Source organism: Dermacentor albipictus, chromosome 7 (genome assembly GCF_038994185.2).
Source record: "Dermacentor albipictus isolate Rhodes 1998 colony chromosome 7, USDA_Dalb.pri_finalv2, whole genome shotgun sequence".
In the NCBI taxonomy this organism is placed as follows: Eukaryota; Metazoa; Arthropoda; class Arachnida; order Ixodida; family Ixodidae; genus Dermacentor; species Dermacentor albipictus.
The window spans coordinates 23534072-23554643 of NC_091827.1; the positions used below are offsets into that span (position 1 = coordinate 23534072).

Genomic DNA, 20572 nt, shown 5'->3' on the forward strand with positions numbered 1-20572 from the left:
TGCACAAGCCAGTCGTAATGCTCAGCAAAGACAACAGCAATAGCATCACTGGGAACAATCCGCTCTTGTAATAATGGTGCAGGATGTACGAGCAACATATCTGCTCACAAACAGCAAGTACAGAGAAGACAAATGCGCTGGCGAACGCTGAAGCTACTCAATAGTCCCCACAAATTCGGAGAATCTCCTGCGCGTAAATGCGTCCTTGTCTCGTCTTCCGACTAGGAGAAGCCGCGCGAGCCATTTGCTGCGCTGTCGGAGGTCGACGGTTATCGGTATTTATGACGAGTATTACCAACTCCAGTACTCCTAAGCTATAATAATAACACGCCAGCTCAGCGACAGTCTCCGGGGAACTGTCGCACCCGAAACATTTAGATAATCTGATTTCACTCCACCCGGCCTCTACACTAGGTGACCGTCCTTACAAGCTCAGCGAGACGGGTGCATTTTTTATTGTTTTTGCACGCTTCCCTAAAATAAGAATAGAAATAGAAAAAGGCCTGAAAGAAGCGCGTTTTTTTTTTCTAGGGTGCCACATTAGGTTTGAAAGCGATAAGAACCACATGTGCGGAGCATGCACGTAAAAATTCAGTAAGCTGCTCAGTTCCTTGTCTTGTACAGGCCTTATGGATGTGCTCGACTTAGAACAATCGCAGGCTTGAAATCGCTGATCATTTACGTAATTGTGTTAGCGAGCTTAGATTGACGGGCATGTTTTACAGCGATGCTGAGAACGGACAATGCTCCATTAGCAACACCGGATGGCTGCGTTTTTAAGGAAAGTGTGCGGAGCCGTTGTTAGACAATGCGATTCTGTTGAGTCACCTGCTAACGTTATGGGCACCTATAACAAAACAAACTTCACATGGATAATAGTGGCTTCAAGTTTTCGTTACGCATTCGTTGAGCACAGTAGTGTTTTGATTACGCATAATTCGAAGACAATTTCTGAATATTTTTCTGCGAGAGCATATATGAATGAATGGCGGCTGCCAATTTCGGTTGGCATCGCAGTGATACTTTAGTGGCATTGTGTGTAGGTGAAGATAAATCTGTTGTCCTGTCTGCGCCAGTTCTCTTGCTATATATCTTTGGTCACAACTGGACAGTGGTCTGGTCATGACGCCAACGGCTTGTATGGTCCAGCGTAAGAGTTGAGCGTCCCGAGTCTGCTTGCGGACAGCTGTCAGACACTGTGCTGCGTCGGTCATCAATCAGCGAAATTCGCAGCTGCCAAAAGATTTCTGCTGGTCCGGCACCTTCTGCTCCACCACCGGCTAGCTGGTGGTCAGTTGAGGTGACCGGCTTCTCATTTGCTGCTTTAGTGTCCTTTCTTTTTCTTTTTTTAATGTCGAGGCGTGAAAAAATAGCACGTGCACAGTCAGTAGCATTTCCGGTGGCCGCCCCCTCCCCCTTTCAGTAGTGACCATACGGGTACATAAACGCTCGTCAAAACGTTCACCTTCTTTTTGTTGCTGCTGTCCGGTTGCAAGTCCCGGTGGCAAGCTGCCCTCTTAGTTTCTTTTGTGTGTGTGTATTTTGCGCAAACGGACACAATTGTCCATTGTCGTTAGATGTCCCTGTGGAGCTTCGGAGCAATGGTTGTTCTTCTTTCTTACTATGACAGCAGTTAGAAGTTTGCAACAGGCTATATGTAGTGCGTGTCAGTTCTTTTCAGCAAGCGCTCATAACCATGCTGTCATCAAGACAAAGTAAAAAGAAAAGAAAGCTTTGTGGCGCACCACCGTGACTTGGATTATGCCGCTGCGCTAATATGCACTCGCAATGGGGACGGTCTTAGAACCACCAAGCTTATTGACTCTAATTCATTTGTGCGTGCTGTTGAGTGCCGCACGGAGTCTCGGTATCCCTAGTCACAAACGACTACAACGGAGCCATTGTAGATGTTCAGTATCATAGGCATTTATGAACACAATTAGATGCCCATTCAAAATGAAACCAGTGAACGATAAGCGATAACTAATCAATTTAATAGCAAGAGAACAACATTAAGAGTACTACAAACGAAGTGCAGTGTCAATGAAAAGACGGCATTGTCTGCTTCCTCGAATAAGCTGCTTCTGAGTTATGCTAAAGGAGTCCTAATGTAGGGTAAGAAAACTGGTACATTTAATTTTTTTCCTGCTTATCATTAGTGTACAGAGACATGATGAACGTATGTTCATCAGCTGCGTGTTTTAGGGTTCCAAACACAGAAGTTGTGTACCTGATTGCACGCAACATATCTGTTCTATTAAACAGCAGCCATAAATAGCGCGACACAGGACACAATAAGAAGAACCACAGGACAGAGCACTGACTGACATGTTTAGAAATGTGTGCCAAGCAGCCCAACTGAAGGCATTGCCATCATAGCGATGTTCACTAACTGTGACACTGCGTATACTTGAATAATTACCCCAGGAAGAAGAAACACGAAGGAAAAGTGGCGTTTTCTAAAAAGCCTGCATATTTCTACAGTACAGTGTGAAAGATATCACCCTAAACGTAACTTGAAATTTTCACGCAGGTGTCATTAGCCCAATATATGCGTAACGTCATGCGCTTTTGCTGTCCCAATCGACTTTCTTGGACACTGCCAAAAACGCCCTCCTCCCAATATATAAATAACTACGGTTTTTTTTCTTACTGTTGTCTTTGGGACCATATCTTTCCACTCTGCTCACGCAACAGCATGAATCACAATAATCAGAGATGATCAAACTTGCCGCCAATACGACTCCCATCCTAAAGTTGTCAATAATACGGGCAATCCAGAAACAGGCTACCACACGCAACTGCCCCCTAAAACTATTAATTACCCCAACTGCCAACACACAGACAAGCTATTTTTTCAGCGCAAGTATAACTGTCAGGACACGTGATTCGCTTCGCGAAATGAAGAACTTCTAAAAAAAAAAGAAACAGCAGAAAAAGCGCCACCAAACGAGCTAAGAACAATTCATCACCGGTCCTTTTGGATGCCATCAACCATATGTGTTGGCCGAAACGGTGCGTAGAATAAAGATGTTCGCGCGAAAAGGGAAACAATCTCACCACGCCGATACGACTCTCTGTGTTTTCGAAAATGGACGGGAAGGAAGCCCTCCCTCCCCCCTCCCCCCCCTTGCTGGCAAGGCGCTCTCCGTTAACGCTGCCAGAACATACTTTGGTTTTATTTCTGCGCGTGTGTTCACATGTGTATACTGTATGCGTATACGTCTTGCTTCTGTTGGAGCCTGTCACGTGGGCATGTGCCGTGTACACTCTACAGCTCTCCCGGTGTCTTGTCGCTGATAAAAAAAAAGTGGGGTGACTCCGGCCACTATCTATCTTTTCGCTGTGTAGGGAACAGCGGAGACTCTTTTATTTCTTTACGCTGGTCTTTGCATGGGTGTATGTGTGCGCGTCCGGTGTGACCCAGGTTCGGGAAGCGAATGTACGCGCGCGGTGCTTTAGACTCGCTCCATTATACTCCTCGCGAAGCACGTGGCTTCGCGACAAGCACTCCCCACTCCCCCGACCTTCGAAACGCCCCGGCTCGACTTACTTCTATCTTTTTCAACCGTATTGTATACGGTTATAGAGTGTGAAAGCGTTCTCGAAGAACGTGTCGTAGTTAAATTTGTTCCTTTGCTGAAATGCACGTTGGCTTGTTCGGTAACACGTTTTAAAAAGAAACAGCTTGCGTTTGTACTTGAGAGAAGTAGTTGCACCGTGAAAACAAAGGAACCTTAGTTGAGTGTATGTATTTTAGTTTGCTTGGGAATGGTTGATTTATCCGCTGATTGATTGGTATATTGATGGAGTTTAGTGTTCCAAAAGTATTCTCGGGCTGCGGGAGACGATTTGCAGGCGAGGAATAGAGGAGGAGGGATAACACAGGTTTAATTTTGACGATCTTCAGGTGCTTCAACTGAGCATAAGCACAGGAGCGTTAATGGAGACTTTAGAAAATGCCTACACTGTTGTCTGTGTAGTTTCTTAGAAGATGCCTTTCGATGACAAAGAAAGAGTAAAATAAGAAAGAAGGCTGACTTTAATAGTGTAATCAGATAAAGGGGCCGTAGGAAATTGAATTTAGCATCCCTAAAGCATTTCTTCACTTCTCGTAAACGACTTTTATATACTACTTAATAAACGCACCTGACTCACATTGCCGAGAGAGTTATTAAGCTTAGACGTTGCTATGTACCAGCTGGCTTATTTGTCTTGTTCCAGACAAATATACTTTACTGGCGTCTCCTAGAAATTCTCTGTGGGACCTACGGTATGACCTCAACGTGGTTCAACAAGTACAGACAACGCTTCTATAGCAGCAATAAATACTTCATAATATCCGAATTACTACCGTGGTTCTGCGAAATCGGGAAAAATTATGGTCTGTATAAATGTGCAAGCCATAATCGGTCAAGCTGCTCGCCACCCTAACTTGACATGTAAGGGAAATGTCACACTTCGCAGCGTAGGGACTTTCTTAACCCCACTAAAATTCTGTACCACAGGCGGGCGCAGAGGAAGTTCAAATATATTTGGAAAAAAAGGAAAAAAAAACAAAGAAGGAAAGGAAAGCGTTTTAGTGCATTTTAAGGATGGGCACCTCTCTTCTCACGGTCGAAAAGTCATTTGAATCGTTTGTAAAGCAGCGATGTCGGGGCACAACGGGGAACCCTCTGACATGCCAAATAGGAGTTGGTAGGTCGGTTGGTGGTTGGTATGGAAGAGGGGGGGAGGGGTTGGCTTTAAGTGTGCAGGGCATTTTCCAGTATAGAGAGCTGCTGTGCGGTGACGACAAAAAAGAACACGCGGGTTTTCCCTTCCTACATATAGTTTGACGTAAACCGGCACGCGTTTTCACTTTCACGTTGGATGCAGAACGATCGCCAGGAAGTTTGATAGAGGGTGTGCGTGCGTGCGTGTGTGTATGTGTGTGTGTGTGTGTGTTTGTGTGTTTGTTTGTGTGTGTGTGTGTGTGTGTGTGTGTGTGTGTGTGTGTAGAAGTGTGCGTCTGCGTGTGTGTGTGTGTGTGTGTGGTGGGGGGGTAGAGTGGAGTGATTGGTCTAACTGTCTGCACAGCCACAGCTCCCACAGAGAACTGTTGCGCTGCCAGAAGAGGAACGGTGTACTCAACGGCCAGGTTTGTCCCGATGACCACTGTAACACGCTGAGCGCGCCTTCCTCATTACAAAACAAAACCCACACATATGATAAAGCAGGAACTGGGGATATTGTTGCCAAGGTGGTTACAGCGGCTATGTCTTTCCGCCGCAGAGCCTGAGGTCGCGGTTTCATTCCCTGGCCAGTGGCGACTGCATTTATAAGAATACTGGTGCACTAAGATTAAGGTGCGCGTCAAATAGTCATATGGCACTCCAAATTAATACGGCGGCCTCCCCGCCTTTACCAGCAAGGCGTCCTTCAAGGACATTTGTTTTGTATTGAGACGTTGTACCACCTCATAGGGTAGGATTTGATTTGAAGAAATGAAGTAGGAAGGCGGAACACAACAATTTGATTTCATTAAAATAATATATTGTGAGACTGTAGAGGTCAAAACCACAATCTGATTCTGATTATGAGATATGCCGTAGTGGGGCTGGGAGGGGGACTCCGCATTCATTTTTGGCCATCTGCGGTTCTTTGCCACAACAGTTTGTACGGAACGTGCGACCTCCAACTCAGCGGCGCAATGCCACAGTGACTAAGATGCAGCGGCGGGTAATCTTGTTTTACTTGATTTGGCTGAGAATGTCGGATGACGGTGAAAAGTCTCTATAATTTCTGTAATAAGAAACTGAAGAGATTACAAACCGAGAGATATCGCTATCTTGAAGGAAAGAGTAGGCATGATCAAGCTAAACACGTAGGGTACGCGCAAGCAATAACGAACGGATAGGTGCAGAGAAGTGCACAGAAGAAATGGAGCGCATGTCTCGACTCTGCTTGTGCCATAGATAAGAGGAGGAGAAGTAATTTCTTATGTGAAAGGCAAAGGTCAGCCTGAGCTAGCATGGCGTGAAAGGTGGTGACATCTAGCTTTCTATTCTCTGCGCACGATAAGGACGAAAGTAGACGAAAAAATAAGGCTAATGTGATGACCGCAAGAAGGAGGGATACGTCTGTACAATATTCATCTCTAAAACCGCAATTCCAGCCCGTTTTTCTGCGAATAGCCGAAAACATTAAAGATATATTTTCACAGCAGGCTGAAGTGGTGACAGTATAGGAAATCAACGTCGAAGTCCTTTCGTAGGACTTAACCTTGTCTCGCCTCCTGCGCATACACCCACACCGAACACGGAGAAGCAACACGATCACTTGTGAGTCACAGCCGTGCGCTTTAACATTCTAGTAGATTAAACTCGGCCGCATTTTCCACTCTGTCCAATGTGCTGGTCATGTGCATTATAGACTGTCGCCAAATTTCGAACGGACACAATCGTATGCAGGAAGCCTCAGAGTACAAACCGTGTTAATGCATTAAATGCGGCGTGCGCGCACCGGAAGGCGTTGAGAACGAGCACGCTCTTCGTTCCATCAGCACCCAGCTCTATAGAACTCTTCGGACATGCACCGGCAAGAAGACTGATCGCTCAAGTTCCATTAACAAAGGCGCGCGAAAGAGAGATCGTCACAACAAGAACGCAAGTTGCCCTTCCTGTAGTGGCTGCCCTCACTTTGCCGGTATCGCTTCATCGACACCCCTACGCATAACCGTCTGCGTCCGCACTGTCTATCTTTAGAGCCTTTAATCACTTTTTTAAAATCTTTTAAACTTTCCAGGGTGGTCACGTGCCGCGTTCGGTGTCGAGACCCCCTAGAGCTATCGAGGCATGGGAAAAAAATGACGCTGTCTTAGGCATTCGTTTCTATTCGTATATATTTTTCTGTTTTTGCTTTCAAGAGCGCGCATGACAGTCATTCGCATTGTAAAGGCGCGAAGAGGGGTTCGATACGCTTCGACGAAGCGGATCGAGGCAGCGGGACGCGTTGTTCCCGTTTTGCAACTTGCCCCTTCGGTTCGTGTTACCATTTTAAAAGTCATTAGAGCGCCTTGTGACGCAATACCTTCAACCCCCGGTCTCCATTGTGATCTGCTTCTACGCTCACTCGGTCAATCCAGCTTTTTTTTTTTTTAGAGAGGTTATTGTTCGGAGTGGTTGCATAAGAAATAAAAAGCGTGATCTGGTGTTCGCAGAAGTGTTCGCCGAAGTACAGCAGAAGTGTTCGACGTGATTCCCTTGACGTTGACGAGATTCACATCGTACTTACAAGGAGAACCTTGTTGTTGATCAACTCGCGTGCCGCCAAATTGCCGTGGACACTCAGGTGCAGTCTCATTCACTCATAATGCGAACACACGAGCAGAGCCATGGTGCAGTCAACGCCGTCCGCGCATCGAAGCAAACCGGCCGGTTCTTATTTTTATTTATTTATTTCTCTGAAGCCTATAGATAATCTATAGATTAGCCAGCCTTCGGAACATCACACAATTTTTCACAGGTAGATTGTTTCAGACAGTTAAATTGAATAATTTAAGGCCAAATTTCTTGTTAGCACTTTTTATTAATACTATTATTTTTTATGGGCACGTATCAGAATTGTGGAGTGGGGCTTCCTCCATTCCATTCTGACTCCGCCTCGGAAAATGGCGATCCCCGCAATTTTCCTCCTTTTAGCTCCTCGGAATGCATCTAGTTGGACCAGTCCCATTTTTAGGAGTGGCTTAGCTGATTCATTCATCTCTTTCAATTCTAATAAATGTAATTCTAATCTGTAATTGTTTACTTCTTGGGCTTACACACCTGCTTGGGCTGGCGCTTGCTTTTGCGTACTGAAGGAGGCGGTATTGAGTAAAAAAATGAGAAATGTAATATATTAGCCAAGTGTAGCTTAGCATAAGTGGAAAATTTACAGGTTTGGCAGTCACTTTTTGAAAACAACATTTAGCGCTCCAAGTCTAAGTGCCCATTCGATTCCCCCCCTTGATCTTGGGCTTTGGTTCCATTAACATTCTACGTGCCCAACTGGTGTCATCATTCCATTCCCTCCTTGCGTTTCCTAGCTTTCTCTTTCTATACACACCACCGCTACCACACCCTTCATTCTGTTAATCTCAGTTTTAGTTTGTCGTCTACCCTGGTTTGCAATCTAATCCGAACTGACCCCTTCCCATCTATTCTTAATCTTCTCTTGTTTTTTCTTTTTCCTTGCGTCGCTACTTGCGAAACGCTATGCCCTACCGGACTTGAAAAGCAAGAAGAAGCATGGTGCTCCCCGACTTTGTGTTTGAGCAGAATGGGCCGCGTGCTACTGAGGTAGGGGAGGGGGAGAAGGGGGGAGGGGTGGGGGTGTTGTGTTGCACGTATGGGGGAGGGGTGCATTGAACGAGAGCAGGACCCGTCGCTGGCGCGTGTTTGACACAATTCGACCCCGCATTCGGTTCCTGCTCTCTTGACTTCGGCTCCTAATGCACTCGACGCGTTGCCGAGTTCGCGAGTGTGTCGGTCGTTCCCGGACGCCTCGATCGGGCCACCCTCATCGTCGATTTATTGTTACGCAGTGTATACCACCGTTGCAAAAAAAAAAAAAAATCAATCTGAAAAGACGAAAGGGTAAAACACCCGAAATGAAGGATCGATTGGGAGGACTCTTGAATAAAAACAACATAATAAAATAGTTTTCGAATGGAACGTGTGACTTTACCGGTGGGAAGGAAGCGGGGAAGTGAGGAACGGGATCGAATCTGTGGGAACCAGTGTTAAAGAACCTGCTAGCTGATTTTAATAATATTGAAAAAAAAAACACAACTCTTCGTGCTTTAATTCGAGTGCCTGTAATGGAATAGCGTAAAAGGGCCCGATCATTTGGTGATTATTTATGGTCAGGAGCATGACTTCTCCAAGGTCACGGTCATTTGTGAATTTGACGTTGTTATCATTGCGTCATGACCGCTGCTGCCTACCTGCTGCTGTCTGTGAGTCATGGACGTTAGCCGAAACGCAACAACGTCTCGAAAACTTTTAATGACTCTGAAGACAGCAAACATATGCGCCACACCTATCAGTATATGTATCAAATTATTTAAAAACGTGACAACTTCTACGTGAATATAACAAACTTCATGGTGGTAACAATCTGAAGAAACCCCAGTTGTCTTTTTTTATTCTCTTAACTTACTTAGTAGTTACAATCAGCAATAATTAGGTAGCCTAAATTAATAATTTCGTGGCCATTATGTGAATAGGAGGTTTCTAGTGCACGTTATGCAAACGGCTTTGACGTATTTCCTTGAACTATCGAACCAGTTTTTCTTTTCTTCTCTTTAAATAAGAACTGGTATGGTAACGTTTACCTACTCTTTAGCAATTGATTTATGACCCACGTGTTATTACATGACTTTCAGAGCACATTTCAGAAACATCTGCTTCGCTGGAGTTCCGTTATGTTCGTCCTGGATCTGTGTTGATCCTTCTAAGAAATGTACTTGCAATGTCAACAGAAAAGAAAAATAACTTTTCATAATGTGGACCTGGCCTCGCGCTTGAGAAACACCCCAGTATGCGTTTCTGCTGTTAGGTACAGCTCGTCTGTGTGTTCAAAAGTTGCCTCGTCATTTCTCGTAATCATCATGATTATAATATTCAGACGCCTCGTTTTTGTCGTCCCCAACCGGACGGAAGCTTCTCCCGGTGATCAATTCATTTATCGACGTCATGTACCAGTCGGCTTCACCCTGCGTTGATCTTAACAATTTAGTTTATCTTAACAAGGTTACAGTAGGAATAGCTACTAAGCAAATTTCATTGCAACTATACCACGCACTCTGAATCAGCGATTCGTTATTTCTCAGTGCACCTCTAAACGTCTAGAGGCCAAACTTTCAAGCAGCACCGAACCTGGAAATTTGTCGCGCTTTCATTAGATACCTTGCTATGGGGTCCGTTAAGTAACTCATGAACCGCTTTGGTAATCTGCATAAATGTTTGCCTTCCGAGAAAACGTACGCTAGCACATATTGCCTAAAGCTATTCGCCCATGCTTTCCGCATCAGAATGGCTGAAAGTGTTAATTATAACGACTGTGGCAGCGAGCAAACGCTAAACATTACAATTCAGTGTAAATTCGTAAAAAAATTTATATGACCCAATGACGCGATGAGGTCTAATCAGGTAAACGTGCTTCTAACTCAGAAATAAGAACTCCAGCAATTTGAAAACTTTACTTGCTTGCTTTTCGACATTAGGTCAAGATTGTGCGCTTGTTTGACGTAGGGGTCTCCTTACGATAATTATGTCATCGTGTGCCGCCGTTTAAAACTCTGCAGAAGACGTTATTATAATCCTGCATATAAACGTACGGCTCGTATTGGTTTGCGACCAGGACGCACCATGACCGAGAGTGCAGATGCGGATGGCTGTCGCTATATAAGGGGAGAGAAATGGATTTGCAAGTTATAAACTGCGCCAACAATTAACCTGTGGTATTTTAACGTAATTGTATGGGTTGCTGAGGATCGAATAAACACAGTCGCGGATAACCAAGGAGTAGAGTTTTTGATGAATAAAAGAAATTGGCAGCCATTAGATGGAGAGTGCTGATGAAAGAAAATTTAATTCAGTAATGCGTAGAGAGGCGTCATTCGTGAATTGAACATAACAGGGATTGACGTTGATGAAGGGAAAAAGGAGAAGCGTAAGTCATACGTAGCTGCCTATAAACAGTGCTAAGGAAGTTGCGCGATTAATTTCTCAGAAAGCCTTATCAGTGATGAACATTTCATCACATTAGTTATGAGCAATTAAAAAGAAGGTATAAACATGCGTTTGTGCAGAAGCAGGCGATTTGCGAGAGACTAAGCTTGAGTCACGAGGACAAAGCGTCCACAATGAACGCGTTGCCTCGCGGTGATGCTTTATGCGATTCATCTTCATCTATGAGCTTCCTCCTCCTCTCTCTCTATCGTATCCAGATGTCGCAGGTATACAGCTCACACCGACGAAGCGTCCTGACCTCCCTATTCGATATGAAGCCTACCTATACAGTAAGGCAGCAGTGGAGCGGGAGGTGAAATGACGCGAACGAGGGCGTACGGAGAGGTCACGCATGCAGATTTTGCGCACGCATAACGTGGGCGGGATATGTGGCTTTCTGTCACGCGAAATTATGGCGTGTCATCGAACGTGGCACAGCATACGGTTCTCGTGCGCTACTCTGCGGTTCGCCATAGAGCACCTCTTTTTCCTGTCTGTGTTCTGCCGGCAAGAAATAAATATAAAAAAGTAAACGCACATGATAAACCTGCGCGAAGAGTTGACAAAAACAAACATACAAAAAAAAGACAAGGTGAGGCAGATAAAACAACATACGGCCTGTACCCTCCCTACACTGCGGGCATCGAGGGCAATTGGCTTACTGCACTAGCCCCGCTCACCCCCCCCCCCCCCCCCACCCTCTATCCTCCTATTCGCGTTCCTTGCGGGATCCGCTGATCAGGCCAATCTGGAATTGAAACTTTATGCAGAGAAATAAATGAGATTTCCCCATTTCTCGGAGACTAATGACGCGAAATGAGCTTTGACTCGAAAACGATAAGTGCCTCATCCGGCTGTTCGAGAACGAAAGCTGAGGCAGAAAAGGAGATAAATGAAAAGGAGAAGGCAAGAAGTTATTCGCAAGAAAAGGACCAGTTCACTATCCCTCAATGAGGGGTGGGTAATAGGAGATAAGAAGTTTGCACCAAATCGGTTTGATAAGGTGGCTGCTTTTGAGAACATGGCTAACAGTACGCGAGAACAACGCGTTATGTCACGGCTGCTTCCGTTGCGGAGCATTGGTATATGCGGAACTCTTCATTATCGCATAAAGTTCGTGTCGCCTCCTGCTTTTTCTTGCGTTCGTGGAAGGTCTCAAAATTTATGCGGCAACCTTGCAACATCGCGAACGTTACGGAGCCATCATAGCCACGTCAATCGTTGCCATCCTAGACTCTGACGTCGGCGTGGTTGTCACCGTTGGGACGCAGTCGTCATCGCTGTCGTGCGTTTTTCGTCGTCATCGTGACATTGCCGTCTTTCTTGTTGATCATGTTGCTGGGGGCACAAGCTAGCGTTTTCTCGAAAGATCGATGTCTGGAGATAGATTACTCGACTGTATATAGTTTGGCATGCTGTTTCTTTCGGGGCCTTAATACATGGCTAAAATAGGTTTCTTTTATTACCTTGAACTGATACCTCACCGTTTCAGTCCTCGCCTCAATTGTGTCTCGTCTTAATGGCACCGCCTTTCGTCACATTCCTTAGGTAGAACTTGAATTGAACAGTGAAGTCGGATTAATGAAGCTGTATGTGTAAGTGACACCATTGCAATATCAAAGTAACCATTCTTACTGTATAAAGAAGGCTTGGAAGGTACGTGTGATTGCAAAAAAAAAAAACAAAGGAAGGACAGGTGATGCCGCCGTGACGTTGACACACTCGCTTACTGCAACGTCACATATTTTGGCAGCGTCTTCTCTGGTTCATTTGACTGGATACAGGGGATTCAATTCTACACTGACGACGCATGAGGTTTAATGGCGGATATGTCATGTCTGCGCGAAGAGCGCCAAGCAAGGACTAAGTTGCATATTGAAGGAGTCAGTGATTCAAACCAACCAGTTTACAAAGCTTTTTCAGCTCAGAAACATCACAAATACAGTGTAGCAAATACGCTGAAACCCATGATTTAGGCACGACACTGAGTAAAGAATGCGCAATTTGAAGTGCAATGTCTTAATAAAAAATTCCTTTTTTTTTGTAAATGAATGGAACCAGTGTTTTCAAAGAATGCGTTACCTGCCTAAGGGTGTTTAATATCATTTTATGTAGCGTCTCTTTGATGATTTACCCCATATACTGGCATTGGGTACAGATTATTTTTTCTCCAACCGCATCGCACTGACGCGAGGTATCTTTTGTTTCTCGTTTGTGATTGGGACAACTCTTCATTGATCAGCAGTAATTGGAATGGCTGACAATGCCGCATTAGAATAAGATGGCGAGCTTGGCCAGTTAGTTGACGTTCATTCAATTTTGACGGTCATTTTCATTTCTACCTCCATATTTGTGTCCCCGTCTTATGTGCGCTTCAATCAAATTTGGAACATCAATACCGCATTTGATGTTCGCGGTTGCGAAGGGAACACGTATTATGCCGCTAACCTCAATTTCATATGCAAAGAGAAGCAATGTCCAATGCATTGCGGCAACTACACAATCGCTCACTATCCGAACAGACACTACTGAAACACGAAGAAAATTTAGTACAATAACCAGAGAGAGAGAGAGATAAAACTTTATTGTGTCCTTGATGGGGTTAAGGGGTGGCGGGGGTCGGGAGACTAACCCCCAATCCCCCCCTTCCTCAGACGGCGGCCAGTTCTTGCCTTCTGGCGGCGTCTTCGGCCATCCGGACGGCCCAGAGCTGCTCCTCTGGGTCTAAGCTGAGCAGCAATGTCTCCCACTGCTCGGCCGTACTAATGATGCGTGTGTTAGTGCGGGAGGTGTTGGTGGGTGAGGCTTTGGGGCATTGCCAAATAATATGATTGAGGTCGGCGCGGGCTTTGCACGCTTTGCAGAGTGGTGAGTATGTATCGGGGTACATGCGGTTGTAAAGCACGGGGTTCGGAAAAGTTCGTGTCTGAAGGAGTCGCCAAGTGGTGGATTGAGACTTAGTCAGTGTTTTGTGTGCTGGGGGCTAGCGTAACCGCTCTCTGCGGTAGTGCAGTAGAATTTCTCCGAACGTGACCATTCGGTCCCGCGCGTGACCGCGATGCAGAACAGAGGGCTGGTCGGGATCGGAAGACGCAGGAGAAGGATGATGCGCCCGGTGTGCGAGAGCTCGGGCGGCATCGTGTGCGGTTTCGTTTCCAGCCAGACCCGAGTGACCAGGGGCCCAGATGATCTGCACGCGGCGTTGCCTTGAGGGAGGAGTCCCAGAGAGAATCTTCTGCGCTTGGGGTGCTATTAGTCCTCTTGCGTAGTTACGAATGGCCGTTTTTGAGTCGCTGATGATGCAGTGTGCATTGGTAGCCGCGTAGGCCAAAGCGATGGCCGTTTCTTCTCCTACTTCGGGTTGCGTGGCGAATATTGATGCGGCCGCGGAGAGGTGGTACTGCGAACCCGCGACTGCGACGACCGCCATGGCGTTTTGGTTGGGGTAGTCTGCTGCGTCCACGTAGGTTACGTCAGCGGCTTGGTCGTAGCGCTTTTGTAGTTGTTTAGATCTTTCTGCACGTCGCTCCGGATTGTGTTCAGGGTGCATATTGCGAGGTATGGGCGGGATAACTAGCTTATCACGAATGTTTGGAGGGATGGGTACTTTTGGTCCGAATTGGGTGGTGTAGGTTATGCCTAGGGTGCCTAGAATGTGCCTGCCCGTGGTGGAATGGGCAAGTCGTTCGTATTGGCTAATACGGTGCGCTTCAATAAGCTCGTCTATGGTGTTATGAATGCCTAGGGCGTCCAGTTTCTCGTTAGAGGTGGTGATGGGAAGATGTAGGGCTTGTTTATAGGCCCTCTTGATCATGGTATTGAGTTTGGACTTCTCAGTTGCATTGAGGCTAAGGTACGGGGCGACATAGGTGATCCTGCTCAAGGCGTAGGCGGTTACCAGGCGTATAAGGTTGCTTTCCTTCATGCCGTGATGTCGATTTCCGATGCGTGCAATGAGGCGAGTGGTTTGGTGTACATGATTATCTAATTGCTTGAGTATGTCCGTGTTTCTGCCGTTTTGTTGGATGCGTAAGCCAAGGATACGAATGCTAGGTACTGTAGGTATGCGTTGCTGGTGCACGCGGAGTTCCATCTCGGGTGGGTGAGGGTCTGGACGTCGACCTCCCCAATTAGGCTTGTACAGAAGGAGCTCCGATTTCTGTGGGGAACACGCCAGGCCGCGCGGTGCTACGTATGCAACGACCTCGTTGATGGCTTGCTGCAGCGTGTCTTGGATGTCTCCGTCGCTGCCCCCGGTGACCCACAGGGTGATATCGTCTGCGTATAGGCTATGCTTGAGGTTGGGGATGCTAGCTAATGCAGGCGGTAGTCCGAGCAAGGCCACGTTAAACAGAAAAGGGGATAGAACCGATCCTTGCGGCGTGCCTTTACTGCCTAAGTGAATAATTGGCTACTCCAACCCTCCGATGGTAATGGTGGCTGTGCGACCTGTAAGAAAATTCTTTACGTAGTTATAGGTTCGATGTCCAACCTGGAGTTGTGCCAGTTGGTTCAGTATGGCCTCATGCGTGACGTTATCGAAGGCCTTGGTTAGGTCTAGCCCCAAGATGGCTCTGGTGTCCAGCCTGGAGGTTTTGTCGCCATCGATAATTTGGTGCTTGAGCTGAATCATGATATCTTGAGCAGAAAGTTTCGGGCGGAAGCCAATCATGGTATTGGGGAAGAGGTCGTTGTCGTTCATATGTCTGTGTAAGCGTGTGAGGATGTCGTGCTCGAGGACTTTTCCGACACATGAAGTCAGGGAGATAGGGCGGAGGTTTTCGAGTAGGAGGCGCTTCCCGGGTTTGGGAATCATAATAATTTTCGCTTCTTTCCATTGTGAGGGGAGGTTTCCAGTTTCCCAGTATGCGTTAAAATAAGCTGTGAGGGCTAGTATAGAATCCTCATCTAGGTTGCGAAGCATTTTATTAGTAATGCCATCAGGTCCCGGGGCTGAGTTAGGGCGGAGTGCGAGGATGGCTTCACATACTTTTGCTGCTTCTATGGGCACATCCAGGTGGTCGTTATCGGTGCCTGTGTATGCTGGAGCGGGTGTGGTAGGTTGAGGTCCTATGTATCGGTCTATCAATTCTTGAAGAACTTGTGCGTCCGTGCCCGAATGGGTGTGAATAATTTTTTGCAAGTTGTGCTGTTGTGTGTTCTTGCTGTTAGCCGGATCGAGGAGGCAACGTAGGATATTCCACGTTTTGGGCAGGTTTGGTTGCCGCTCCATGCTGTCGCATGTGCTGTGCCAATTTTGACGAGTAAGTTGTTGTGCGTAGTCTTCGATTTGAAGGGTGAGAGTACTAATACGCTTCCTGAGCGTTCGGTTGAGCTTGTTGCGTTTGTATCTGCGTTGCAGACTGGCGAGGGCTTCCCACATATGCAGTAACTTGCTATCTGCCTCCTGCAGATTGGCTTCCTCAGGCACCAATTTAGTAGCTTTGCTCGCGTCTTGCAGCAAGGATGCGACCCAATCTTCGAAAGGGGGTTGGGTACCCGAGAAAGAGGTGAGGGCTCTGGCCTGCCGGAAAGCGTCCCAGTTCGTTATGTGGAGTTGACGACCCTTAGGCTTTCGCGGGCCCACTCGAACTGTTGTTTGGATTAAATAGTGGTCGCTGCCCAAGTTGTCTTGTGTGTTGATCCAGTCTGCTTGTGGAATTCGTTTTGCGAATGTCAAATCCGGAGTAGTATCTCTGCTAACACTGTTTCCCATACGAGTGGGAGAAGTTGGACCCGTGACAAGAGTAAGACCTAGATTCTGTCCGTCAAGCCATAGTTGTCTTCCCTTTCGGCGGTCCATTGAGTATCCCCATGCCACCGCAGGGTCATTAAGGTCCCCTACGATGAGCAGGGGGGCTCCCCTAGCTACTTGATCTGCTTTGGTGAAAAGTCGTAGAAACCTATGTTGTTCGCTGGGGCTGCTGTACACATTGAGGATGAAGAGGCTCTGTTGCTTGCGCCTTGCAGACGGGATGATCTCCAGAAAAATGTGGGCTGCTGTATCAATGCCTGTGTTATGCTGTATAACCGGAATGTTTCGCTTAACTAGTGTGGTTACTTGGGGCCTGCGGTTATCATTGCAAACTGTGGTGTATGCGGCGTATCCCGACAGCTTAGCCGCTTCTCCGGTCTCTTGTAATGCGATAACATCGGGGGAAGTATGTGGTGCGAGAGAGGTAATGTATTGCTCTAAGTGTGCTCGCTTTCGCCGGAAGCCCCGGCAGTTCCACTGCCAAATGCAGTAGGTAACACGTTCTGGATTACTCGCAGCCATCTTTGTCGGGACGCGAGTACGGCTTCTTTAGGGGACCTGCTCTGGGACGGAGTAGGGTGTTTTCCAATTCTGTCAAACGGGTATTGTGATTTTGAGCCAAAGTTGCGACCATGTCTTGAAGCACTTTGCGCGTGTCGTACATGTTTTCCTGTCGCTGTTGTTCTCTTGCCGCATAGGCTTGCTCAATTCTGGGCAGTAGTAGCGTTTCTAGTTTCGCCGTAAGGAGGTTGTCCATTGCGCGTTCGAGAGCTTTTGCAATGGAGGCGTCGAGCAATGTGGCAAGCTTACAATCTAATGCTTCGTTGAGGTTGCGTTCTATCCGCTGTTGCAGCTCAGTGAGGGCCTCACAGTTGACATTTCCTTCTGAAGTGTATGCTGGTGTTGCTACTTTTGAGATTGGTTCGAGAGCTTTGCGTTTGTGCGAGGTTGGTTGTTGGGTGGTTTGCGGGCAGTCTATTGCAGGGACAGGAAGGATGTCTGCATTTGATGGTAAATGCTTGGGTTGTGTGTCTGCAAGTTGGGATTTGAGATTAGCGTTTTCTGTCTTGAGTTCTTGTATCTCAGCACGTAAGGATCGGAGCTCCTGCATGAAGCTGTGCATGGTAGCGTCACTAACTGTGTTCACTGGGGTTGCTATAGGTTGTGTGGTGTGACCTGTGTGGGAGACAATGCTGGCCCAGCTTACCTTGGGGGGTGCGTCTTGCACTTTTACTGTGGTCGTTTTAAGGCTTGTGTTTCCTTGCTGCTGCGGCGGTGTTGAATCCGGTCCGCTCCGAGAGTGACTGCGTCCTTGTGACTGACTGCGACCTCGGGAGCGGCTGCGTCCACGAGACCGACTGCGTCCTCGTGAATTGCTGCGTTCGGGAGCCTGCGGTTGTAGTGTTGACTTCGGTGTTGGCAGAGCTGAGTCTCCATTTGCAGAAGTCGATGGCCCCATCTCCTGGTCAGCTCCTTGTTGTCCCAGTCGTAGGCGTTCCCATCGTCGTTGGAGTAGGAGGTGTGGTGTCTGGAAGCGGCGATGGCAAGACTTATCACCAGTCGGGTGGTCTTTGCCGCAGAGCGCGCAGCAAGGGTGACAGGGGTGATCATCCGGTGGATTTACTGTGTCACAGCTCTTGCATTTCTTCTGGGTTGGAGTGGGGCATACATCGGCCCTGTGGCCGACGGTCCCGCAGATGTCGCAGACCTCGATGCGCTTCTTATGTAGATAGCATTTGTATTCTGCTCCGCGGTAGTAGACATGGTACGGTACTTGCTTTCCGTCGAATACGATGAGCACTGAATTAGTCTTGCCCATGCGTCGGGCCTGCAGAATCGTAGGGTTCTTCTTGTAAATGAGACTGTTGGTAATGTCTTCTTCCGTGTCATATGAAGGGATGTTATGTATGACTCCTTTGGCTGTGTCCTCCGGCGGTGTGACGTATGCTGTGGCAGCGTAGCGGACTGCTCCGATGGGGAGACTGCGGATGCGACAGTATTTTTCGGCGTTAGACATCATTGGCGTGCTAACTACAATGACATTATTATCCTTGCATGAGCGGTAAATGTCGTCCTCTGCTTCTTTGGTTGTAATGCCCGTGATCTGTAGTATTGAGTCGCGTATCTGGGCGTCTCCTAGTTTGGACACGTTGAAACCGTCTCTTGGGCGTATGACGATCTTGATATCATTCTTCGGAAGTCGTGGTTGCCGTGGTGCGCGTCGTCGTAGTGCGGGCTGCTCGGTACTCTCGGTGCGTGCGCTTGCTGTTGCACGGAGGGATCCGTGTATGAGTTGGGATGATGCCTGCGTAGTCTGTCGTTGCTTACGGTGGCTGACAAGCCACCCTGCTTCAACGGAAACTTCTTCGGGGGCTATTTTCGTGCCTTCAACCTCTACTACCTCCATGACGAGGGGAGGGGCTGCACTTACTTGATCTCACGAGGGTGCGAGTCGTTGGGCGAAGTCCTCGGGAGCCGGGACTGCGACAGCGACGCCGCGCACCTTCGTAGCTGCGGCGCACCTGTCTCTCGGCCAGACGGAGTAGCTGAAGGTCTTGTTAGGGTTAGCAATCTTGTGGTCGTAGAAACCCTTGTCCTGGGTCCCTGGCGTCGGGACTGGTCTTGATCGGTAGCGGACCACTTCCGGAAGCTGGTTCCGACGTTAGTTTGGGTCCAGCGGTGATTGTTGGGCCACAAGAGTTTGAAATATACGGAGCCCATACGAGGCGCGTGCACTCCGTGAGCGTCGTCGTCGTCTCACAATAACCAGACAGAGACCGAAAGGGACAACAAACCGGGGAGTTCTCTCCTCTCGTCTTTGTCTGGCTTTAGCTCTTTATTTTCTGAATAAACCAACACCAACTTTCTCATTTAACCCTCCTCATTAGCGATTGGAACACCGTCCCCGCTTATCTAAGGCCCAGAATTCATCCAGGCACTTGGGTGCTTTTCGAACACGACCGGCTTGCGCGAGCTCCTTTGAGCGCTGTACGCGCATGCTCACACGTTCACCGCCTTCTTTTCGCTCTCTCCTTTCTATTCTACGGTTGCTCTTTCCAGCGAGAAGTGTCCAACCAGACGCCTTCCTGGTTAACATCCCTGCCTTCTCTCGTTTATTTCTCCCCTCTTGATTTTTATTTCTTCTTACGGGTCTGCCCCTGAAATTTGGAGGGTGAGTAGCGGCCACGCTCACGTGATTGGAATCTCGCGTGCACGACACATCACTGGCGGCGACGCATGCCTCGCTTCGTGCGTGGAGCAGCTCAAGCGAGGACTTTAAGCACATATATATATATATATATATATATATATCCATATATACTTGCAGCTGAAGCAAGTTTGCTATCGTGTCACGTTTGACGGAGCGTCGCGCCCAGACTCTTCCTTTGTTGACACATATTCAGGAGGCACGTGTCAGAGCGGCGCTGCCGAAAATATCGCTCTGTACAGTTTATCCAAAAACGCGAAGGAAAGTGACCGCGATAGGTGTGGAGACCATTGGAAGATTAAACATATACACTTTCTGGTGCCAGGTGTGCGAACGTTTTAGCGGAACGTGTCAAGGTGCGAATTTGTGTACGTTTCTCGTCTGTTGACTGTGTACCCGAAATCGTTCCTAATGGCCAATGTCGTTAAGCGTGCTTTCTGCGGAAATGGTAGGCGTGTGTTGTCGCCGGAAGCCTCTCACCTGCTACTACAAAAATACGATGTGCTTTCGCATTCACGATCACGAATGAAAACGCCCAACGCTTTAGAGTAGTGGCTAGGATTTTTTGTAAATCAGCCGATATATGTGGAGTCTGAATAAACTGATTGCTCTTTTCTATTATTGTTCCTTTTCTTTTTCTTTGCCGCATTCAAGTAGCAAGAAATATGTGTCTACGAAGAGAACCATATACCTGTTGAAAAGTGTGTCGTGATTCAACGCATATATACTGTAAAAGCTCGTTAATTCGAACCGCAAGGGGAAGCCGCTTCAGTTCGAATTAACGAAAGTTCGAACTAACGAAAGTGAAGGAGAGCACTGCGATTTGGAAGCAGTAGGGCATGTCAGAAATTT

The 20572-nt window shown here is 47.4% G+C and overlaps 1 protein-coding gene across 1 annotated transcript; it reads right to left on the bottom strand.

Annotated features, from left to right (window-relative positions):
* Positions 1-16818: 16818 nt before the first annotated feature.
* Positions 16819-19171, bottom strand: LOC135915679 (uncharacterized). The gene has a single exon (XM_065448814.2). The coding sequence runs from the start codon at positions 18917-18919 to the stop codon at positions 17021-17023; it is 1899 nt and encodes a 632-aa protein (XP_065304886.1). The 5' UTR covers positions 18920-19171; the 3' UTR covers positions 16819-17020.
* Positions 19172-20572: the final 1401 nt, after the last annotated feature.

What these genes read in the sequence shown, in the direction of transcription:
- LOC135915679 (XM_065448814.2), bottom strand. Translation starts at nt 18,919, where the DNA reads ATGGAGGTAGTAGAGGTTGAAGGCACGAAAATAGCCCCCGAAGAAGTT.